We start from the raw sequence: 24,321 nt of genomic DNA, 5'->3' as shown, positions 1-24,321 counted from the left end.
CAAGGAAATTTTGATTACAGGTAGATACTGGCACAAATATACTTAGTACATAACCATGAGCAAATGAAGACAAAGAATGTCATCAACATATGAAACATGACTAATGGCAAAATAATTATATTAATTAATCCATTATAATAACAAGTTTTTGATTTGCAAATCAGGTGAAGTTTTTATTGACTTACTTCACTGTTTTGATTGACAGACTTGAGTTAGCTGAACATATCATAGCTTTGTATTACAAACATACATAAAGCAATAAGCATTTTTTTAAAAATTATGAATACTTAGCTTGTGCAAAATAACATGCCAAAAACCGGTGGTTTACCAAGAAACTCCACACCAAAGCTCAGACCTCCCAATCAAAGCTTTGCCAAAGCAAACAAGTTCACTTCGGTATTTTTCACACACTTAATACTTTTATATACAGAGAAAGTCAATAGCTTATTTACTGTGGAACTCGGTACACATTTTTATGACATTTAAAAATTTTATTTAAAAAGAAAGCATCATAACAAAGAGTTCACAACGATAGGCCATCAATAAAAATAATTATAGCCTCCCAAGGGTAACTTTTGAATGACATTTCAATGCAAACACCAATGCACCACAAGAGTTCTCCTTGTCAGATAAAAGTACTTGGGTCACTGAGACGGTTGATCACACTCTGAAGAAGTTTTTAGGAATCTAGTCCCTTGTGCTTTCTCTTGATCCTTGCATACGGCCCAATATCAGGATCCATGACAAAATCATACAAGACACGGGTCCAAGAATGGTGTTGAGGTAAATTGTCATAATATTCCGGGGCAATTCTTTTCACCTGAGCAATAACAAAAATAATTAAGTCTACTTTATTTTACATCACTGACTAATCCAAAATTCATTTAAATGATTAAGTGAAATCTTATTTCGAAGATATGAAGGCCATGCATACATGCATTTTCTGCAATATCTCAAGCACTCAATCATGCCATACTCTCCAATATGAGTCTATGTTAATGAGCAATTTATAAATTAACTTGTTTAATGTATTCCTTTCATTATTGTTTCCCTCTTTACTTCAACAGTTTCTCAACATCCTTATTTCATTTCAAACATTCCATCATGAGTCATCAACGAATTTTATGTACAATGATTTCCTGGTACGCATGAGATTTGATGAGTGACTGCATAGATGACTTTGCCTCTATCACTGTTAACTAGGTTAAAATAAAGGAGACTTCCAAGGTAAGCTATATTATATTTTAAATATATATATAAATTTTCAAATTAATATTCCATTGACACCCCATAACTCTCATTTAAACATCCATTGTAAACTCTCAATTATCATTGTGCGAATCTATGCTATTCTCTTTCTCGCACCCCAAAATTTTAATAGAATTAAAATTTTTAAGATGATGAAATACTTTGGAATTTTGATTTACTTTATAAAAATAAAACTTTTTGATTTCACAAAATGAAAAGTTCCCAATAGTATTCAATATTTTAATTTAATAATTTTTCTACTTAATGTGTTTTCCCATTACCATTTTAATCACATTCATTAGCCCTGGGAATTCTATATTTTCCTTTAAGGCTAAGAAATACATAGTTTTACTATGCAACAAATAATTTATTAACTATTTACAATGCATTACTATAATTGGTATCATTCGATGTTTGAATCCATAACAGTGATCCTTTGTCAATATTTGTCCTTTGTCAGTCATTCATTTTTTTCCAAGCTATATGATTGGTTTAGCTTTCTGAGAAAAATACATTCTGCTATTTATTTTATGATATTTCTAAGTTCTTATGAAATTATAATTCCACCATTATACAAAAGGCTGAAAAACAGGAAAAGTACTTCCCATTCCTTAAAAATGCAAATTAAATACGTGATAGGATAAAGGAGAGTCCCTGCATATTTATATCATGACCATATTTTAAGTTTATTTTGGTTATCTGTGCTTCATTTCCATCTCTCATATATTTCATAAACACACGCATCATATTCTAGAAACTGAAGTTATTATCAAAAAGATAACGAGCATTTTGATATATTGGTGGGCATTTATTTATTCTTTCTTAACCAACAATTTGTTCTTAAATTGGTGAAAGAATGACACCAATACACCACAAGGAAAATATTATTTACCATGAAATTACGGCTTCCTTCAACATGAATGTCTTCAGTTAATGATGGGAGTATTATAATTTTTTACTTTTGGAAAGAGGGGAGTTGAAGCTTAAACAAAATCATAGAAAATGATTGCTATTCTGAGATGACAGAAATTCCCTAAACAGATTAAAGAACTGTAAGCAGTTCAGCATATATTAATATATCTTTTCAGGACATTGAGTTAACACCTTGATATTAAGCATGCGGATAAAAGAGAGAATAAATCAAGCATTGCAATCTTTGAAGACACTTTTCCGGGGAATATACACACCTCTGGAAGTTTTGATCCAGGAACAGCAGGAAAGTCATGGTGTTCATTATGATAGCCAACATTAAAAGTTATAAAATTTAGTGGCCCATAATAAGAGTAAGTTTCAAAGCCCTTTCTAAACATGTAGTGCTCCGAGACAAAATGCCCAGCCACAGGATGCAAGCCCATTGCCATTAAAGAGCCAACAACCATGTATATCATTATCTTCCAACCTAGTATAAGAATAAAAATAGAGATATTACTGATAACATAATCAAATTGGATTGTACATGAAACAAACAAAACGTGATGTTTTATAATGAATAGTTTTGATTTCATTTGTGGCACTAAGCTATCTTCAAAATATTTCTCATGAGACGATTCTAACAGGTTAACCAATGGGCCCAAGATCAACGGGCAAGTGCTATTCATAGACAACATATCTATGAACTTTTACCAGAAAGAAAACTATTTGGGATCAGTCTCTAATTATATCCATTTGTTAATAATATTTAAGAAGTAGAAGTGATAGTTTTGAACAGCATACATACTTAACAAAGCTACAGTTTCTGCAAATTAACATAGAGGCTGCTCATAATTACTCATTAAAATGAATAGATTTTAAAATTAATGGCAATCTTATGTTTTCGAAACTTTTTCCCAGCATTTGTCCTTTGTAAGCCAGACTGTGTTTCAGACTTGCATTGAACTTCAGACTTGGGCTTGAACAAAAAAATTTCCTTGTGTCACAGATTGGTATATAAATTTAGAAATTAAAACTAAATATGCTAGTCTATTATTATTTTGAAGAGTGCCCTGCAAAAATCAATTTAATTGCAATGTATATTCTAATATTAAACCAAGAACACTGAAAAATTGATGGATAAAAAGAAATCTATTTGTCCTCCAGGTACAGACTTTTCTGCAGTTCATATCCAAGATAAAATCAAAGTGATCCAAGAAATTCATTCAATGAGGTTTTCTCGAAAAAAAAATTAAAAATATTTCCATTTTTATGTGATCAAACTCCTACATAATGAATATGCATTACGATGAAACAGTGCTTTATAAAAGGTAAGCTTTACCTACCAGTTCAAACCTTTTTTAATTTTCACTGTTAACAAATAATTAATAATTGAAAACATAGTAACACAATAATTGAAAACTAATGCTATCATTACAGACAAAATATGAAAGTGTTAATTAAACCTTATACGAGGGATATGAGATATCATAAAAAGCTGTACATTCAATTATTAATTCAGCTATGTCATATTTCTTAAGACCAAAAATTAATTGAAGTAATCTTTCTTCAACAAAGTATTGGGTTCTAATGGCAATAACATTTTCTCTTAATGCTCTAACATTTATCAGGGCTGAACTTATTAACTCCATTCCATTAATTATTGCACAATATCTTATCTGGTAATGTTGATAAATGCACTATCTAACTTATCAGAAACCTGTGAAAAAGATCTAGTATCAGGAGGTAATTCAATTCACCCGAATACATGTCAATATTATGAAGATAAAGCTATTATCCACCCAGGTGGATTTGAAATGACATCTAAGAGGAAAGCCATTATCTCAATGCTTGAAACAATATCTGATTTCAGTTCAATATATGACTGCCCACATTACTCTGCATACGAGTATAAAAGACATTTGAGGCATAATAGTACCCTGAATATAGTAATTGCCTCTCAAATATGAGCATATTTAGTTTAATTGCCCAGAAAATGGCACGAGAGCATTCACTTGGCCGAGTATAACATTCTGCAAGGACCATAGCCAGTTCAGGCTTACAATGCTTTAATGCTGGCCCAATGTTATCCCTTAAATTTCATATTATGGAAATTATTCTTGTACAATGTTAACCTGCAGATGGGTAGCATGATGGCCTGCTACTTGAGCACAATTTATTTACTTAACGAGAGTATCTTTGAGGGTGCATCAATCAAGATGACATCCCTGTAATACCCTTCGAATTAGTGTGAGGTATGCAATGCTTTCATTTAAGGATCACACTGCAGTGTCATAGGAATAACTGCATCAATTCTGATCCTTAGGTAAACTTGCAATATAAATGGATGACACCATTTCATTTTTGATTTACACCAGGATCACTTCCCAGGCAACAACTCAAGGTACATTACTTGGTTTGAACTCCCCACCCATCATCTCCATGTGACATAACATTTCATCACACCACATATCACAAACAGTAGGATTACTCACCAAAATAGTGGACAACAAACGTGTTGAAAGTCATCTGAATGACGACGTTAAACAGCTCCCACATGGTAGGCGACTTGGGATACGTGATGACAGGTCTAAAAACATAGAAAAGGGGTTGCAGCATGACCCAAAAGAACTTCCCAACTGTTGTACAAAATAACTTGGCTTCCAAAAGTGTAGGGATGTCTGTGTCCAGTTTTTCATCTCCTTGGTACTGAAAATGCATACAACACATTTAGAACATATTTGAATTTAAGCATGCAGATGTTTTTATCTAAAATTTTCATAAATAACACACACTACAAGTAAGGTTGATTTAAATCCACAATTTAACCTAAATATGTTGAGTTTTACCTCTTAAAACTTACTTCTCACAATCAGGAAATTGGGTGCTATTAAATATGCAAACTTTGGACCATGATTCGAGCCAGGATCCCTTGATTTCCATTATTCTCCTACACCGTGAGTTTCTAAGAGCTTTAAAATTCAAAATAAAAAATGATACCTTGCTAGCTAAACTGGCCAAAATTCTCAACTGGAAATTAAGGGATCAAGGCTAAAATCCCAATCAATATGAATAAGTTTCATGCTGCAAAATTTATTATTTCTAAAAGCTACATTATTTTGACCTAAAGTACTTAAGGTTCTAAAGTTTAATCAAAGATGGGCAGCATCTAGTAGTAAACATGGATACATCCATGGCATTGACACCGATTTAATAACAGAGTCACCACTACCATCACACTCCTCTGGGGTTATCTTCCAAGTCAACACCTTCACCTCCACGTATGTTTCCCTTTTTCCTCTCTCCTTTCACTCCCTCTCTTTCCTTTCCCATGGTATTCATCTTCCCATTTCTCATCTGATAAGTGTGAGGTCACAACTTTGTGCCATAGTTATTTATGTAGCAGGATTGCATCACTTGAGTAAGAAGAGATTTTGTGTTTTCCCCAAAATGTACAGTTTGATGCAGCCTTGGGGAAGCCGCTTATCCTTCTTCAATCCACCTCTCCCACCAGTAATGGTTCCAGAAAACCCTGTGTTCCTCAATAATAATTCTTAAGTTTCACCTAGAGATCAACAAGACTTGCAGGTGAACTGGCCAGCCTAGGGTGAGTTGACTCCTAGCTTTGAGAAAGAAGTCACTGATACCTCCCAAGCAAATCAGTTTATACTTTCTTCCAATGAGCATCCTTACACTCTACAAACATTGCACTACTATAAGACTGGATGAAAAAAAATAACATTTCAAATTTCATGCCGGATTAGTTCCTTGAAGGGTTTGATGTGGAACTTATACAGCGGATAAAAAAGTGCTATACTATATAATTACATTAAAAAGATTAAAAAATTAAAAGTTTTAACATTGAAAAGTTTTTTGAATGCAAAAACTCACTCTCTTGCTGTATAGGAAGAAAATTGAGAGAATGTCAAGGAAAGGAAAGATTTCGTGGGAGAAGCCTTTTTACTAGTCGAGTATTCTGTGATTGCATTCAACTTAATCGATCGAGCAGATGACATTAGGATTTCATTTTAAATGAAAATCATATGCTAACACGGATATCGATTTCCTCCGGATATATTTTATCACCCTAATTGGCGGAGTACAACCATCTTTTTGAAGATTTAATACCCGCGCAAAAATGTCACGGAAGATTTACGGGAACGGTTATCATATCTTCCATTATCTCAAAGTAAGGACGTGACGGTAAAAATTACCATAAAAGGTCTTGCTAGCACTTTAACAGCCCAAAATCGCCACGGCTTGCTAGTTCATCACGGAAATGGAGTCTCTAAAAGCAGGTAATAGGATATAAGGCGAAAATGAAGGTTGAGAATATCTAAGGTATCGGCAGCCTTTGTTAATGGACAAATATGGGGGCAGAAGTAGTACCTAAAATGGATGAACCACTATTACAAATTTGCGACTGATCTACCAATAAATGTTGCTATATGATGACGGTATTAATTCGTCAAATGGCTACGGCTCTGTCGCAAGTTGGTTAATTAAAAATCGGCGAAAATGGAGTACTAGGGCCAGAACACTATCAAAACCCGACCAATTTTGTATTCTAAGCACCATGCATTTGCAAATTAGGACTAACGAACCCTAATTACTTTTGAATGACAAATGTTTACAACGTTTACAATCATTGGTTACGACGTAATAATCCACAGGTGCCAAGGCAAAATATATAGATGTGTTCCCGCTATAATAAACTAGTCGTATACATTCCTCAGAAAAAATGCGACCCTGAAAACAATTATTTAAATGCATACATAATGAACAGCATCATCTCAAAGATTTCCTGTCACAGAAGAACTAGAGCAATTTAACGCTAACGCGTTTCCAATCTCTTACTCGAGACAGAAAAGAAGGCGCAAATTTTTCAATACACTACATTCATTTCTGTTCAAATGCAATACTTTCTGTCAGGTCATAAGAATTTTAATATGAAATAACTATGAGAAACAAGAATTAGTGCACATGCAATTTTTTGGTTCCAGAAAATCTACCGCATTTTAAGAAATCCTTTCATTTCGAGAATAAAGGGCGATATTGAGTTGGAGCACTCTCAAATGAGTATAGCTGATACATTTATCTCTAGCGTCAGGTTAAAACTGCGATAGGTATGAAAGTGATAACTCAGCTTTGCCGATGGAAGGAAAACTGCAATAGGACTGGAAGTGATCCCTTAGCACGTTTGACTTAACACTAACGGTTTCATACATCCGTCTAAAGGTCAGCGCGCAGTACCGCATATTAATTTCAATGGTATCAATAATTAAATTACTATTATATGGTATTCTGAAGTTTGAGGTAGGTTTTGAATTTACCCAACAACTACCGGTCCATTTCTAAGTCTGGTCTAATGAGAGTCAAGCCAACACCCCACCTTTAAAAAAAAACCATAAACACGGTAATCAACCCGAAGGTCGGTTTGATAGTTGCCGGTAGGTTCACACGATACTAATACCAATGGCGTGTGAAATTCACATTGTGGCGCCAGTTCTTTCCCTGAGGTGCCTATGGCTGCCCAGGATGATCTAGCAGGTGAAGCAGTGGATGCCCAGAGGTGTGCCCGGGAATCCAATTGACGGATACTTACCTCCCCGGTCAGTAGCCCAACAAGCTACCCTCGGACTACCACGTCCCCTACCCACATTCTACAAAATCTTTTAATTTCGCGAACTTTCCTCCCCCTCTTCCTCCTGCCCAACATGATTATTCCCCAATCCTGGTTTGCTCATTGTCATCCCCTCTATCAAAGTCTTTACTGTTACATCACCTCAAAAAATGCCCTGTATCCACCCTCCCTGCACCTTAAACCTTCTTTAATACCTCCACGCCAAGTATTGCTTGGTGTTTTCCATTCCGTCCATTTTACCTTTTCCATCCTTCTCCACAACTTCATCTCAAAAGCTTCCTTTCCATTTTGACAAGCTTATAATTAGATATGTAGTATACAGACATATCATCGTAAACTGCAGTAAAATACTACTACTGATGGAGACTATGGGCTGTTAAATCATGGCCACACCATAAAATATCATTATTTTAAGTGGTTGTCACTGAGGCCCCTTTACTTGGCCTCCAGAGACCCAGAATCTTATTGGCAAAAATTGGGTAGCAACCCAAATGTATAACACTTGGCAATTATTTATTCAATTTACTGGATTAAAATTATGCTAATCCTATTTTAAACTAATATCAGTACTCACCCTATGATGTTCTAGGTGATAACCCTTGAAGCTCACAGCAAATGGGAGACCAATGGGTAGATTGACAAATATCCCCAGTAATCGATTAGCCAAAGGACGTGAGTGACCAAATGCAAGATTATGGCTTATTTCATGGATGGCTAGTGTGACAATTGGCAAAATGCTTAGAATTAATTCCAACATAAATTATTAAATCTACCAGATTAAATAACTATTAACTGTAACCAAGTAATTCAAATTCGTGCTGAGAACAAAGTGAGTAAATATTAATGCACAGACTCCATATGATACACTGATCTTCTTGATACATAGATCTCACTCAATATTTCAACATTGTTATGCATATTCTATGCCTTAAAAACTGCATTAGGGAGCAGTAGAAATTTTTTCCACCAGTCCAAATGGGTGGCAAAATTTACATTATGAAGCTATTTAAATAAATTTGTCATTCATTTCAGCAAGATTTTTAAGGCTTGCTGCAAGGCACATGCTTATTAGAGTTTGCACAAACTGATTTTTTAAGGAAGTCCTAAATCAAATTAGATGCAACAATTTTTTTTCACATTACTCTTTTCTTTCTTAATTTGTTTACATGATTTTATTACCATGAAGTTTATTTAAGTATTAAAGTAGTGAATTTCTGAACATGAATGCACATAGAATAATGACATGACTAGACATAAATCTATACCTTTTATTTTTAAATTTTGACAGTTAATAGAATTAGTCTTCCTATGGATCAATATTAAAATCAGAGTCTATGCTGCTTTGCCTTGCAATAAACAGAAAAATGATTTAGCCATGTAGTGCTCTAACATCTGGGTGTGCAGCTACATTTATTACAAGTTGAAAAGTCAATTTAAAATTATAATTTCTCCTAATCTCTTAATCAAGTGAAATGCATAAAAATCCTTTTATTTGATTGATGTTCAGTAACCTTATTTTGGGACACCACATAAACACTGTGGGTCCAGCCAAAACCAGCTAGATATGCAGACGTTATTGTAGAAGCCATTACTATTACTGCAGTTAGCAGTATGGCAAGGTAACCACTGCTGACGATTATATAACAAGTAGCTAAAAATCAATACATTTATCGATTCTCTAGGATAAAATCATTAAGTTTACTCAAATGCCACTAATAAAAAGATGAATCACATATCCGCAAACACAATTCTTTGATTGTATATTGTTAATGTTTCCGTGTGAATGCGATGTACACCATTTCTCCTCATTCATATACAGTCAACATTATTCTCCAGAAAAATTACGATGGTGTCATGGAAATTTCTGGATGAGATTTTAAAGCAGATATTCCTTAGAATACGACTTATAAATTTACTGCATCAGCACGCGTCAATTTTTGGCGTATTATACATGAAATAATGTATCTCAATTTAACATTTATTATTAGCATTATTTGAAACACGATCAAATTCACATGGCCCCACGAAAAAATAAACCAACGGTGAGTGCAGAAACTAATGAGACGAGAGAGACCTGTTGAACTTTGTACTTTTATACGGACAACAATTTAAAGGGATCCTATCTCTAGGATCCCTTTAACACAGTAGTTTATAACATTCCAAGGAGCATGAAAACTTACCCAACATTAAGGAATGATTTAAAACACCTCCAAAGCAGTAGGCGAAGATAAGTATAACTGGCCAGGACTTGTCCCATAAAAAGAACCATGAAATGAACTGAATGGTCATCATACCAAAGACGACCCATTTAAAATTGGGATCATACCCGAACAACTTCTTGATTTGTGGATATTTGGCTGCACGTATAGAAAGGAAATTACAATTAGAATAAATACATAGTTACATAAGATGTCAGGGTAGTGGTTAAATTTTTTTTCTAATTGGAGCATTTTTATGCTATATGGCTTAAATCGAGGGTACTCGTGAAGAAATAGGCTATTCTCTGTAAGCGCTAAACCCTTTTCACACGAACTCTTGCTAATGAGCAATTAAGCCTCCCAAGTGCTGCGAGTACGACGCATTCCAGTTAACACCACCGGCTGGAACTGGTAGAGCTAACTCCGCGTCATCCATTGACACAGGGTTCGGAAGAATTCCACATTTTTTCCCAAGAAAATTTCAAATTAAATAAACCATTTAAGTTAACATGAACGATTCTTTCCGGTTGCACATTAATTTCACCAAAACAACTCACGAAAAGGGCGTGTCCAATGATAACTTAAGATATAACCCAAGAGATATTAGACCTACAGAGAGTTTTCGTACCTACATGTCACCTATTTTCCCTTACTTAAATGTAATAACGTTTTATTTCAAACGATATGAGTTCGGTATATCCTTAACAATGGAATACATATACATAATTCCATATGGAAATTCAACAAAGGAGGTGAATACCCTCAATCTTATTTACTTAGTAATACACACTTGCCTAAAATTTCTTTTCTTCTAGAAGCGTGAGGTTCTTCGGTGTAAGACCACTCGAAGTCTTCTCGCGATACGTGAGCCCCCATGTCCAAAATTTGATGAGCGTTTACTTAAAAAAATAACATCAACGAGAACTGGGCACCGATAATAATAATACACCCCTTAAAATAATTCAAGGGGTAATTAATCAATTTAATTTTTCCATTGACTGGAATACAGTTACATTCAAACAAGACTAGCCGATTTAGGCCGACCACCTACCGCTCCTATGACCCCCTCCTCCGGCGCGTGATGTCATTCCACCAATTCAATTGTACGATTCCACCTAGTGGCGGAAAAGGAAACTGCTCAGAAACAAAAGAGTCGCATCCAAGTGGCAAGGAAATTTGGAGTAGGGTTGAAGTGGAAGCTAAACTGAGCACAAACAATGGTAGATGAATCTACGAGGAAAACTTTGGGTAGTATTCCGCTACTCAAGACAAAAGCAGGACCAAGGGATACAGAGTTGTGGGTTCAGAGGCTGAAAGAAGAATATCAAGCGTTAATCAAAGTAAGTTGTCAGTGTTTTCGAATCGCTCCATATGTTACACGTGATGCTAAATATATACTTTTTTCAGTACGTTCAGAACAACAAAGCCTGTGACAACGATTGGTTCCGTCTCGAGTCTAACAAAGAAGGCACCAGATGGTTTGGGAAATGTTGGTTTATTCATAACTTACTGAAGTATGAGTTTGATGTGGAGTTTGATGTAAGTGCAAGCCGAATTTCATTGGAGTTCAACTTAAACGTGAAGACAGCATTTACTTAAGCAATGCATTCTTCTCAGGTACCTGTAACATATCCTTCAGCTGCTCCCGAAATAGCTCTCCCTGAACTTGATGGCAAAACGGCAAAAATGTATCGCGGCGGTAAAATATGCCTAACCGACCATTTCAAGCCATTGTGGGCGCGAAATGTTCCCAAATTCGGAATTGCCCATGCAATGGCCCTTGGGGTAAGCTACACTTTTAAACGGTTTCAAAATTTGAATAGCAACTATCATTCGTTGCCTGAAATAAATATATTCTGTTATCTGCGCTAAGTAATAAATTTTCATTTTAGCTGGGACCATGGCTGGCTGTTGAAATTCCCGACTTAATTGAGAAAGGAGTGATAGCATACCAAGAAAAAAATACTTGACATAAATTAGCTGGTATGTTGTAAGCAATGTGAATGGTCAAGGAGTAATTAACTGCTCCAATATCATATTTTACTTATCAAATCATGCTGTACCTATGTTACAACCAGGTATATTTGATGAATGTATGGTTTTCTCAGCCATCATCGACGTTTTGTTAGGTATTTTTATAAAAGAGTGTTTTGTTTCATTCTATACTTGTTAAAATTCAAAGGTTTGTCATTGAATCCAAATATATTAATAAAATAAATTATCTCCATCTCTGGGTGTTGTCCAAAAAACTTCAGGGAGGTATCATCAGATACGTTTTTAATAAATGATACTTCAATTTTCACTACTCTTGAGCTCTAAATAATGCCACAATGAATATATAGTTCATTATGGATGCCTGATAATAAATTGTTCGGCTGACATTCCATGATGTGCAACTGAAAAATTTGCTTCCTCTACAGTTAATTTTGTATATTAAGAATGTTTTTGTTGACTGCCCCATCAGAGAAGGGAAAACTAGTTTTAGAGTATATTGCATTGATATTAAATGCTGTAGTAATATATTAATTAAAAACTATTTATTATTATATAAATCATATAAGTTTGTATTCAAATGCTTCCCCCTATTAAATATTGATCATCATAGTTTTCAATCCAAGAAAAAAACTTATTAAAATGATAGCATTGATGGAACACATCTATGGTCCCCGAAAGCTCGTATCTTGATTTAGCTCATCCAGGGGGTTATTAAATAGGGAATCATCTGCATATATGTTTGGCAAATACCTGAGGCATTTCTCATTAAATGAAATGGTTTTTTCATGATGCACAATCAAAGCAATGTTTGATAAATAGAGAAATTCTGTAAACAGTTGAAGAACCTTGATACATATTTTCTATTTCATTCTGTTCTCAATTGATCGAGCACACCAATGATATTTTATACATATTTTTTAGCAAATTAGAGAAGTGTATTGTCTGTAAACAATATTAAAAGTCATGGGCAAAATACTTGCTACAACTGTAATAATGATATTTGAAAAATTCATGGCACAGGAATTTATCTTCAAAGTATATGCTTAAAAAATCTTCACAATTGTTTCTATTGAATTTTTCCTATACACTCATACTTAACTCACACAGTTGTGTGTACATTGGTCTTATTGTAACAAAAAACAAATTATTTATATTCTTTGGCTCATCTCATCACACTGGTCATTCATATTTTGCCCTTCTTTGTTGATAACCACCACAGTTATCAATCGGAAGGTAGGTGTGATAGGCGAGGGTAGAGCTTATGTAGTATGAAGCCCAATGGCACGTGAAATTCACACGTCAGGAAAGGAGTGCTAGTTCCTTTCCCTGTGCCAACTATGGTCACCGAGGAAGGTCTTGCCCCCAAAAAATCACATAGCTTTGTTGAAGCTGAGGATGCCCACAGGTGTCGCCCATAGGTGAACTTGGGCCCTGTGGTCAGCAGCCCAGTGCTCTGCTCACTGGACTTCCCCTTTACTGTTATTGTATAGTAAGTGTTTTGTTTAGTAAGCTAATGTTTTTTGTTATTTCTCACCTTCTTGGCACTTCTGTACCTGACAAGTTAAACCGGCAGTATTGATTCTTTAGGATAACTTTCAGAGAGCCTCTTCATTCTTATCGATTAGGCTGTAAGACAAGCCCCTTCTACGTTTTGGGGAAAAGTGTGCACAAAATAAAAGTGGTTGATTTTCCTGAGATGTACAACAAAATTTAATAAGCTATATAATGCTCTCTCATAAGCAATTTAGTTTCCTTTCATGCAGAGTGGTTAACAAAGTGAATGCTTATGTATGTACTTTCAAAAATATTGAATATACACACACCTTTCTCACTTTTTATTGTGGCCTTTGAGTGGTATCACAAGTAATGCCAGTCCTTAAGTAATTCATCAGCACAATTCCATTCCCTACCCAATTGGATTATCTCTTACAAGCAGTTTTTAAATAGCAGAAAAATCCTTAACATTTTTATCTGTCATTGAAAACTTGTATGAATGCTTTATATAAATTTCTTTCTATAAAATACCATTAAGATATTTTGTGGGGGCATCATAATGCTTTCCATTCTGGCTTAATTTAATTACCAGTTCTTGGAAATTATTTTTCTTGTAATGGCTTTGTACAGCAGGTATCCAGGAAGTCTCTTGCCCCTATTTTAGTCCATCTTTCAGCGTATGCCTAACTTCCCCATGTACATTTCGACATGTTAACATTGTTCCCTCTTGGTTTTAAATATTAGTTTTCAACCTGGTATTTTTCTTTTTAATTTAGGAACTAATTCCTATGTCTGACTTGTGTTTAAATTACTCTTTTGTTCTCTTCCTTAAAACCTTACTGTCAATGGATCAAGCTCTGCTTTCATTCCTTGGTTTCCCTTTCAAAATCCCATTTCTTTGCAGTCTTTTATTATGATCTACCTCCCTTATACAGTGATCATGAAATGTTGCCGAAATGAACAAGGGGCTGCTTTATTTAGTAAAGAGCATAAGTGGGTTTGAATGTAAATCTTCCTTCATATTGCATGATTAATCGACCTTCAAATGTTTACACATTTCCTCTTATTAAGAAAGGACAGGTTCCTTACCCCTCTACTGCAAAGACAGAAAATACCACAATTGGGCATATTTTCAGTATCTATCAACTCTCATTTTATTCTCCAAATCATTCATTTTTTGAGGGTTTTTGAAGCTTCAAGCCTTCTTAAGTAAATAAATTAGGCTCACGTTGGGGTATCAGTACTCTGAAGTGTAACCTAAGTTCATGTGAATTACCATTGTGCAGGGTCCTCTTGACCTCCCAATTAGATGTGTATGATAAATATCCATTCCTGAGAACATAATTTACACCCTAATTTGGTTTTAATGGAGAATTGGTGGGGAGGTTGATGGCCTTTAGGAGCAGTTTTTTTCCAAATCACAGTTGCATCCCTGGGGTGGCTAGAAAGAGGAGATTGAGATTGTCTCAAGTTGTAAAAATCCCTTCTCCACACTAAACATGTAGGCATTACACACTGGATTATGGGAATCATTTTTTACAGCCTGTAGAATATAATTTTGATGGCAAACACTACTTGCATAATTTTTCAAGGCAAAGCACTATCCACCAACTCGGTGAAGATTCTACCTGGCTTGTGAACACCGGGTGAGCTCTTGGATGTACAGTAGTTTTTAAAACATCGTACACATAATAAATAATTTAATGCTTCACCTTTGATTGCCAATACTCCAGGAAACATTATCTGATACCTATTGGAGAAATGGAGGGGATTATTGAGTTCAAACTTTTAAAATATCTCACAATTCAGCATGTAGAATATTTAAAATAGATCATTGGGCTTTGTAATGGTAAGTATTGTCGTAATAAATTCAGCATTTGATTGTCCAGAATCCAGACTTTAAAATTTTAATCAAAAGACCCAAATAGTCAAGTAACAAACTATACATTGCTCATTGAAGTTTTTTAATTTCTGTACAATAATAGATTAGGCATTTACTTCTCTGTGCTACTTTCTTACTATCATGCTTACTTGCAAGACAGAATGAAACCTGAAATATACAGAAATCAAAAAAAAGTTAGAGAAGAAAAATGACGACTTGCACCAATCTGTAGAAAATAGCTGACAAGATGTTTATGTAGAATCAGAAAATTAAAGTTATCATAGGTTTTACTGAGACTCCAAAAAAGGGTTCAATGGAGTAATTACATTCATTCCAAAGCTCTATAAGTGAACTGGTACTCAGGCTGTCTGTGATTTTGACTGTTGGTGATACATTTGGCTGTGATAGTTCTTGAGGAGGAAAGTCTGTTATTAATGTCTTTTGAAGAGAGATGGAGGAAAAACTGTTACACACCTATTTTTAAAACTTGCCAATTTTAGGGGACTAGCTTATCCAATCCCATAGTAACTTATTGACCTAACCTAAACTTCGACATATTATTAAAAATAAGTGCAATCAATGCACTGTTGAACTTGGAATTAAGGAAAATAGATAGCTGCATGACTGAAACATATGTAATTTCAATTAAATTCTAGAAAAATATGTGAAACTTGCAGTTGAATTGTTAATGCCGAAAGTTTGGCCGACACACTAAATACCCTAAATTGTGCTCTCATCCGAGTAAGATCAACTGGCAATTTCTAAATAAGAATAAAATATGAAGATTTTTTCCTACTACCCCATGAACTGAAGGTTACATAAATAGAAGAATGTATTTTAGTACCTATCATTTCAAATTTATGCAAGGTGAACATTCACCTATAAAGTTGAAGAGGGGGACACAACTTCCTACATAAGATGTTTTTTTTAAAGTTGCATATGATGTTTAGTGAGAGGTTACAGGTGTGATAACTTCTTTACCTCCTATTTAATTTACTAATCATGAAAAATTATACACCAGCAGGCTACTTGAGATTTACCTGAAGCAGTTATAGCGGTTAAGACATTGGATGGTTCCTTCCAGGTGTGAAGATAAAAGGGTTTTTCAGCATTTTCTCCTCAAATAAATATATGGCTTCGTAAATTAATAATCAAGTCATTGGAGCTCAAAGTTTTTTTTCTCACCTGAGAAGTAACTGTTTTCCAAGCATGTTTTCATTCCTTGATATCAATCTCGAAAGTTTGGCAGTGCTATCATTCACTCAAAATTTAAGTTATCACGTTTGAAAACCACTTTCCACAGGGTCACACACACAATATTAAAAAATATGCTAGGTGGCAGCTCTTCATTTTCCCCACCACCTTTGGCTTATTAGGTACTTCAACAATGCATGTTGCAATTTATGGAAAACTCCCAAATGAAAACTATTTCTTGTAATTTAATACTTTATTTGTGTATAATTTAGACTATTTAAACTATCTACATATCACACTATTCCATGGCAATTTTCTTAATATGATGATACTTTCAATTATTAATAAAATATGCAATGCAATCTGCATTACTTATGTACATATACATAATAAATTTATAGCTTTGCACAAGTCAAAGTTCATTTACTTTTCTCATCATCATGTAATGGGATGCCTGACTTTTCTTTAACTATCTCATCAATACGATGGAGATCTTTCAAGGATATCTGTCCAGTTCCCCTTTGTAATGGCTTTGGTTGTGACTTGTCTGGCTTCCATCCGATGAAGTAAAATATCTGGAAAGAGATAATGACTGTCAACCAACAAAATACTTTCTTTTGCTAAACCATTCCAATTATTTTGTAGAACTGCAGTTCAATTATCAGGACCTGTACATTAAGATTTAATAAAAATAGACACCGACTACCACAAAATGAAAACAATTAATGATAGCCACAGCTCAAACTGACTGCAGGCCTCATTAAAATTAACTATACCTATGAATAGCATACCATATTTAATAATCACCATAATAATGCCTAATACTTTAATAGTAGAGTAGGAAATTAGGACATAGATTGGGAAAAACCAAGTTTTCATTTTCTTACAACCTTAAATTGTCATTTTCCTTCTTTTTAGTAATTACTTCAATTTTGAGGTTACTTGAAGATATCAAGTAATGCTGAATCTCAGAGGTATACATGCAGGACTATTTCAATATACATATAGTGATGCATAATATGTTATAGCTGGTGATTGACATGGTATGCTAGTAAAGAAGAAATGTCTGAGAGATATTTTCGTTTCAATAAGTGGATAAAAGGTCATATTATATTCTTCATGGCTGGCACAAAAAATGAAAACAGCCATCCAAAATTATCCTAACTGGAGAATATCATCATGAAACAAAATTCCCAGTGATGAAAGATTTAAAAGAGAGTGACAAGATTGCAAACAACATATAGAAGTAATTCTGAATTATTTTTTACATATTTTATTAAACATGACTATTCTAGAAAACAAACGGAATATACAGTCAAAGGTAGCAACTGATATTCACATAATATAAGTATAATCACAGTGAAACAAGGGATGATGGTAATTTTATTACTGAATAAAATGTGATTCATTCAAGTCTTAACACTTTAAGAGATTAGGATTTATTACTATTTTCATACTTCTAGTTTTTTTAAATCTCCTAAATTCCAAGAGAAAGTGCCTACCCAAGGTTATGCCAATTAGCTACCCAGGCTGGGGAGATGGCTACTCAGTCTCTGAAGTCTGTTATACAAGCTTCAGCATGCACTTCCTCTTGAGTTTGGAGACTTATGCCTTATCCTTGAGATTCTAAACAGTGAAGCTGATCGGTATCAATTGTACAAAACTCTTTTGACAAAAGTACCTGAAAGGTTGCTGGAATTGTGCCATCTTCGCGTCCATATAAAGCCTTGTAGATTGAAGCAGCTGCCAGAGATACATCGCGACCTAAATGTAGGGGCCTATTAAGTGCCGCATTACTTTCCCCCATGCCTTTAAGATCCCACATCAACTCAAACATGCTTGGATAACCAATCTCCATTTCATCTGTGTCCACTGTTAACATTGTGAAGCCAGCTCGATTGAGTAGGCCTCCCAAGTCCCGGACATCAATAAAAGGAGAAATGTGTGGCGCCACACCCCCTTTTCGTTCCAAGTCGGCCAGTTGAAGAGAGGAGCGTAGCTCGTAAAGAGTTTCACCACCAAATACTGATGCCATGAACACCCCATCGCTTACTAGGCATGATCTTATTCTGGCAAATGTTCCAGGCAAGTCATTAACCCAATGTAAACTCAAGTTACTCAAGACAAGGTCGAATGAGTTATCTTCGAAATCAGGACATTCCTCATCTTTAACAACCTTATTCACTTTCATTCCACTATTGTAGCAAACTTGTTCCAGCCACCTAGGAGACATTTCAGCGCATGTGAGTTCTTTCACCGAATCCGGCATAATGTTTTTGGTAACATGACCCCTTCCACAACCTAAATCAATAGCCTGTTTAAAAGTTCTCTTGATATCTTTTACTCTATCGGCTAAGCGGAAACCGATTTCTTCTTTGATATAGTCATATAAATGAACATCTGCTGACATAGCTGCTCTTTCCCTCTGCATGAGCTTAGCTTTTCTATCAAATATTTTCAAGGACGAAACTTCATCTTGAAAAAGTACGACAGACGATCTCAGGCCCCGTACGTTACACTTTGCAGCGTTTTTATGTAAAAAACAGCAGATAGTATACAAACATTTTCTCTGAGAGACGTTAGTCCTTCCGAAACAATTCAAAGTACCCATTGCAAAACGTTATGCAGATTCGCTGAATGTCGAGTCCTCTTGTCAACACTTTGATGTCAATTAATTGTTGAGAAGGCACATGTTAAATCATTTCAACACCGAATTTTCGTTTGCCTTTCTTTATTGAAAGGGGTACATTTTCGCCGGCGATAGTCGCCAACACTGAAATATATGAGTTAGTCGCAATAACAAGCGTAAGAAAGTTGTAAGGTCATATTATGTTACGATCTATATAATTTTATTTTTTCATTTTTAAGAAACGTAACGAACATTTTTGTGGTGCTGTAAATGTATTATATTTTCCATTTAAAATGAAAATACACGGAAATTGCCCATATTGGTAAGAGTAAAACAAAAGATGATCGTATATTATACAACCAATAAGAGTTCAGTGAAATTGCGGTGAACTGAAATGCAGGTGGAGTTTGAATTCGGAGAAAAGTGATAACAGCTGTGATACATTCTGAATATTTCCCCCAAAATTAATTTTTTTCAAATTTTTGAAATAAGCTTTAATTTTTTTAACTAAGGGGATCTGAAGCATATGTTCCATGAATCACGAAACGACTGTAGACGGGTAATTTGGAACCAATGATAATGGCGCAAACTTTCGGCCATTAAAAGCCGTTTTTCATTGTGCAGGAAATTATCTTCTTGGCCACTGTTTATGCACTACTCAAAGGTATGGCTTTTTGGTATAATTTAATCAATTGAAAGATTGTTTAATAGTTCGAATGTCTGCGGATTATCTGCAAGGTGGAATACAAAATGAAGCTTTTTCGCAGTATTTCTAAAGAAACTTTAAATTATTTGTCAGTTTACCTATTGTTGTACTCTCTTTCCTATGAATGGAAGATACTCTTCATGATATTTTTATTTTAGGTCATTAATAGTGAATTTTAAAATTTTGTATCCGGGAATAAATGATGATTTTATGATCTTATTATGTCTGCATATACTGAAACTTATTATGAACTTCAGGTTGTAGGAAGCTGAATGCATGCTATATTTTTTCTATTAAAGCACATTTAGGCGCAACAAAAAGTGACCTCATAATCCAGTTGCTGGTCCAAGGCTCCATGATGAACACAAAAAAATATGATTCAGATTATGAATAATGTCCTGGAATTCCAGAAATTAGGAGCTGGCCTGAGTCATTCACGTAGATCAGAAAAAATTAAGGTATGCATATGCCCAGCTTAGAATGTACCTGGATGTTTAATACTGCTAGAAGTGATTAAGTTATATGTGCATAAGCGTGAAGATACAGTGTACCCCTTTCCTAATTTCTCTGGAACATCCAAGTAGTTACCCAATTTATTAGCTCAAAGGTTATTTTACGACCATTGATATTGCACTGAAAAATGTCGCTATCAATAAAATCTATGTCTCTGTCAATGAAATTTCACTTAATTAGAGTTGACTGCTCTCGTATCATGAAATGTAGATCTATGTACTGGCAATTATTGTAATGAACTGGTTTCAGTGTTTTACACTCATTATTTATTTTGCTATGCTTACATTTGTGAGTATTGAAAATACGTAAAAGAATATAATATAACCTATCTTAGGTGGTGTGTGGTCATTGCCTATATCTACAGTCATTATCGCCTAAGTTGATTTCTTCATTAATGTTTCCGATGTACCAACTCTTCATTGGGTTATCAGTGTATCCCACAGGTCTTTTCACTTTACAGTTTTTCTATTATGTACGTGTATATATGTATATAGGTATTATTATTAAGTATATTAGGCTTGAAATGGTATAAAATATTATTACAATCCTGTGTCAGCACTAATGTCTTCTTTGAGGCAAAGGTAATGCGATATGAAATTTGGGGCTTAGTGATTTTTTTCTCTTCAAAGATATGGATAAAAAATCCTGAAATAGATACGCATGCTTTAATATGTATGGTTCCTGTGGGTAGAGCACTTTGATACTGATGAGATGGCCCACGTTTGATTCCAAGACACACCTCTGGTCACCCTTTGCTTTACTCGAGCTGTGTGATTTTCCAGTTACCAGATCTTCCTGGAAAACCACAAGTGGCACATAGGAAGGAATTGGCCTCTCTCTCCTAATATGAAAATGCTACCTTATTTATCATTAGGTGAACTCTACCTTCACCTATTCAAACAACCCTCTGGCTGATTACTGTGGTGGTTTTACTATGTGCTTAAAGTTATAATCTACTGGCATGATGCCTAAGCTTCAGCTTTTAACTAGGAGCCTGCAAATTGAAAACCTTTCCACTATCCTATAATAGAGAGTACTTTCTAGAAGTAGTAGTAGTTTTTAGGGGAGGCAACTGACAGCTGAGGTCATTTGCGCCATTATGGGTTGGATAAGAAATAATTCAGGGTGGAGAGAAACCCAGCATCAGCATTAGCCTACTCTTATAGAAAGGCACCAAGGGGTCTGCAGCTTAACGTCCCATCCAACGGACGGGGTACTAACTCAAAGTGCCCTCCACAAAGACCTCAAGTAGAGATCGGGACACCACTGAAAAATATCTGTCACCATCAGGATTTGAACCCGGGCCCTCTGGGTGGGAAGCCAGTACGTTAACCACCATACCATGCCATTATGGCATCATGAGATCATCATCATAGGTTATCAATCCGAGGATTAGTTGGTTGCAGCTCTCCTATGTATACTCTATTCCCTACCAATCTCATAATCCCCTTGTATCAGCATTTTCTTTCATTACCTGCTTCTTGTAATTCATCCTTGGCCTTCCTCCCTAATACTTCCCCTCTGTTTCCTTCATTTATGGTATGAAGTGAGCTATAGACCACCAGGATATATCCCATTAGTTTCCCTCTTCATCTTTTGCTATCCATAGACTTCTCACTTAACCCACTCTTTGAAGTGTCTCACTGAGATGCCCATAGGCCATTATTGATCATATTTTAAATTTTTGTAAATATCAAGCAGTTTTTTGTCACTCGTTGTGCTGGAATGATAACGATCTTCCATAAATATTCAATTGTTTCTGGCTCAACCTTGTGGAAATTCATTTTAATGAAATTAAGAATACAAAGTAACTTTCCACTGTCCTTTATTAGTGTACAACCGGTTTCAACGCTCAAGCGTCGTACTTCCGTACCCCTTTCCCTCACAGATAGACCCGACAAACCCCCCCCACCCCACCCCACTCTAAACCAACCAAACACCTGTCCTGACACTTAACACCCCTCTTCCCCCTCCCCATTAACGCCAATCGCAACTCCATTTTCTTTTGCCTCCTCCTCGTCCCCCTCTCTCACCCACCCCTCCTCTCCCTCATAATTGGTATACAAGTGAACTGCGACTGATTTATTTTGTACCTGATGATGACGCTTGAGCGTTGAAACCGGTTGTACGCTAATAAAGGACAGTGGAAAGTTACTTTGTATTCTTAATTTCATTAACGATCTTCCATATTAAAAGTAAATGGTTGATTTTGCTGCAGAATATCCTGAAAAAATTGATCACCGCAAAAACTTTCAATCAAGATTCATTGTTGCTCTGAATATCCATAAGAGCATATTAGTTAACCAACATGTACTTTTGAAGCATTAAGTTAAAATGCTACATGAATATGCTCGATGGATCATATTTTAAGAGAAATCTGAGCAGTGTCTAATCATTAAATAGCTCTCTGAATACTTCATTGATATCAACCACACTAATATAGCTGGATAGGTGATAGCTGAGTTCACCTCTTATTTAGTCACCTCACCATATTGGTTTGTCAAATTCATGCATAGGATGATGGAGCCATTCATTTCCCTGTGCTGCCTACAGTTTCAATAGGTTTTTGTTAATAGATAAACGGCACCTCTTGAGAAAAGCTGAGCATGTCCTGAGAGTCATCTGAATTTGAGCCCTGGTTTTCTGGGTGGTAGCTGGATGCTCTATCCACACAGTACCACCCAAAAAGGAAACGAATGTTTAAAAAAATCACCATGCATCAATCAAAACCTAATAATGAACTTTTGATACAAGCATTTGAGTTTCAGTTATTTGAACTATTGCTGCAAAATAGGGCAAAAAAATTTCTAACATGTATCTTTTATGAAGAACTGATGATTAAGCATGACCCCACCTCTGGCATTAAACCTGAAAATTTATAATTTAAAAAAAAATGTGTATCCATTGGATTGAAATTCTGCTGATTGCCTGAATGGGATAAGAATTTAGCTCTTTTTTTCCCTCTCTAAAGATATCAGAAAAATTTTCCGCAAATGCAATCCTATAATAGTGATTTAAATAGGGTTGTAAGTATTCTGAAAAATGTAAAAGAAATTATTGTAGCAAAGTCAGGCAGGAAAGAGACATTTGGAAGTATAAATATTTTGAATGAGTTGAGGGGAATGGAGGGAGGCAAGATATTTTTGTAAAAGGTGCATCTCACTTTACATTAAAACAAATTTCGAGGGCATTGGGCATTGATATAAATGAGGAGCTGTCCCATATACCATAATTAGTCAGCATTTTCTTTATAAAAATAAGGAGTAGCTCCTAGGTTCTCTTTGGCAAGCTACCCCTAAATAAGGGGTAGCTTGCTGGAGATCGTGATGGTGTGGTGGCTAATGTACAGGCTTCCCACCAAGAGGGCCTGGGTTCAAATCTTGGCGACAAATATTTTTCAGTGGTATCCTGATCCCTACTTGAGGTGCTTTGTGGAGAGCACTTTGAGTAAGCACGATATCCGTCGGATGGGACGTTAAACTGCAGACTCCTTGGCACCTTTTGAGAAAAGTGGGCTAATGCCAATGCCGGGTTTCTCTCCACCCTTCCTTTCCCAATCATGCCTAATGGTGCAAATGACCTTAGCTATTGGCCACCTCCCATAAAAACCACTACTACTCCTGCTTGCCATTTATGCACTCCTGTGTTTAAGTACAGAGTTGAATTCATGATGTATCAGTCTGTAGGTTATGGCATAACCATCCAGAGCAATATAGCTTGTAAAATTAGTCTGATTTACAAGTATATCCACAGTTTTCTTCTTTCTGCCAAAATTCCATCTAATTTTGATGTAGATCAAGTCAAGGGAACTTTATAGCACCATCATTTATGACTCATTACTTCTGCACTTCACCCACATTACAAGGATTTCATGTTTCACGAGAATTATGGAAATTAGACCACATCAAA

At 35.4% G+C, this 24,321-nt stretch overlaps 3 protein-coding genes across 4 annotated transcripts; 1 reads left to right on the top strand and 2 right to left on the bottom strand.

The window, feature by feature from the left end:
- Window positions 1-27: 27 nt before the first annotated feature.
- On the bottom strand, window positions 28-11,057 carry ifc (delta4-sphingolipid-FADS-like protein ifc). Of its 2 annotated transcripts, XM_071585445.1 has the most exons (6): window positions 10,794-11,057; window positions 9,982-10,158; window positions 8,376-8,515; window positions 4,653-4,866; window positions 2,436-2,647; window positions 28-820 (listed from the first exon to the last, which is right to left on the bottom strand). In XM_071585445.1, exons 1-6 carry the CDS (start codon window positions 10,873-10,875, stop codon window positions 680-682), a joined length of 966 nt encoding a protein of 321 aa, XP_071441546.1. In that variant the 5' UTR covers window positions 10,876-11,057; the 3' UTR covers window positions 28-679. The 2 variants fall into 2 exon arrangements, with proteins under 2 accessions (XP_071441546.1, XP_071441547.1); XM_071585446.1 differs by lacking the exons at window positions 8,376-8,515; window positions 9,982-10,158; window positions 10,794-11,057 and adding an exon at window positions 5,390-5,743.
- Window positions 11,058-11,157: 100 nt separating this feature from the next.
- On the top strand, window positions 11,158-13,054 carry Ufc1 (Ubiquitin-fold modifier conjugating enzyme 1). The gene is made up of 4 exons (XM_071584726.1): window positions 11,158-11,339; window positions 11,407-11,538; window positions 11,617-11,784; window positions 11,892-13,054. The coding sequence occupies exons 1-4, from the start codon at window positions 11,217-11,219 to the stop codon at window positions 11,967-11,969; spliced, it is 501 nt and encodes a 166-aa protein (XP_071440827.1). The 5' UTR covers window positions 11,158-11,216; the 3' UTR covers window positions 11,970-13,054.
- A 3,770-nt stretch (window positions 13,055-16,824) lies between these two features.
- Window positions 16,825-19,453, bottom strand: LOC139687521 (arginine-hydroxylase NDUFAF5, mitochondrial). Its single transcript, XM_071584714.1, has 2 exons — window positions 18,246-19,453; window positions 16,825-17,139 (listed from the first exon to the last, which is right to left on the bottom strand). Exons 1-2 carry the CDS (start codon window positions 19,173-19,175, stop codon window positions 16,984-16,986), a joined length of 1,086 nt encoding a protein of 361 aa, XP_071440815.1. The 5' UTR covers window positions 19,176-19,453; the 3' UTR covers window positions 16,825-16,983.
- Between the last annotated feature and the right edge of the window lie 4,868 nt (window positions 19,454-24,321).

This window comes from Hetaerina americana, unplaced genomic scaffold, assembly GCF_022747635.1.
Source record: "Hetaerina americana unplaced genomic scaffold, ioHetAmer1.1.p SCAF_2, whole genome shotgun sequence".
NCBI lineage: Eukaryota > Metazoa > Arthropoda > Insecta > Odonata > Calopterygidae > Hetaerina > Hetaerina americana.
This window is presented reverse-complemented; position numbering and strand designations above follow the sequence as displayed.

What these genes read in the sequence shown, in the direction of transcription:
- Ufc1 (XM_071584726.1), top strand. Translation starts at nt 11,217, where the DNA reads ATGGTAGATGAATCTACGAGGAAAACTTTGGGTAGTATTCCGCTACTC. An exon ending in AATATCAAGCGTTAATCAAA is followed by an intron (nt 11,340 to 11,406) that starts GTAAGTTGTCAG and finishes TACTTTTTTCAG; the next exon opens with TACGTTCAGAACAACAAAGC. An exon ending in AGTTTGATGTGGAGTTTGAT is followed by an intron (nt 11,539 to 11,616) that starts GTAAGTGCAAGC and finishes CATTCTTCTCAG; the next exon opens with GTACCTGTAACATATCCTTC.
- ifc (XM_071585445.1), bottom strand. Translation starts at nt 10,875, where the DNA reads ATGGGGGCTCACGTATCGCGAGAAGACTTCGAGTGGTCTTACACCGAA. An exon ending in GTTTGTTGTCCACTATTTTG is followed by an intron (nt 2,648 to 4,652) that starts GTGAGTAATCCT and finishes TTCTTATACTAG; the next exon opens with GTTGGAAGATAATGATATAC. An exon ending in CTGGATCAAAACTTCCAGAG is followed by an intron (nt 821 to 2,435) that starts GTGTGTATATTC and finishes GTTATTGCTCAG; the next exon opens with GTGAAAAGAATTGCCCCGGA.
- LOC139687521 (XM_071584714.1), bottom strand. Translation starts at nt 19,175, where the DNA reads ATGGGTACTTTGAATTGTTTCGGAAGGACTAACGTCTCTCAGAGAAAA. An exon ending in CAATTCCAGCAACCTTTCAG is followed by an intron (nt 17,140 to 18,245) that starts GTACTTTTGTCA and finishes ATCTCTTTCCAG; the next exon opens with ATATTTTACTTCATCGGATG.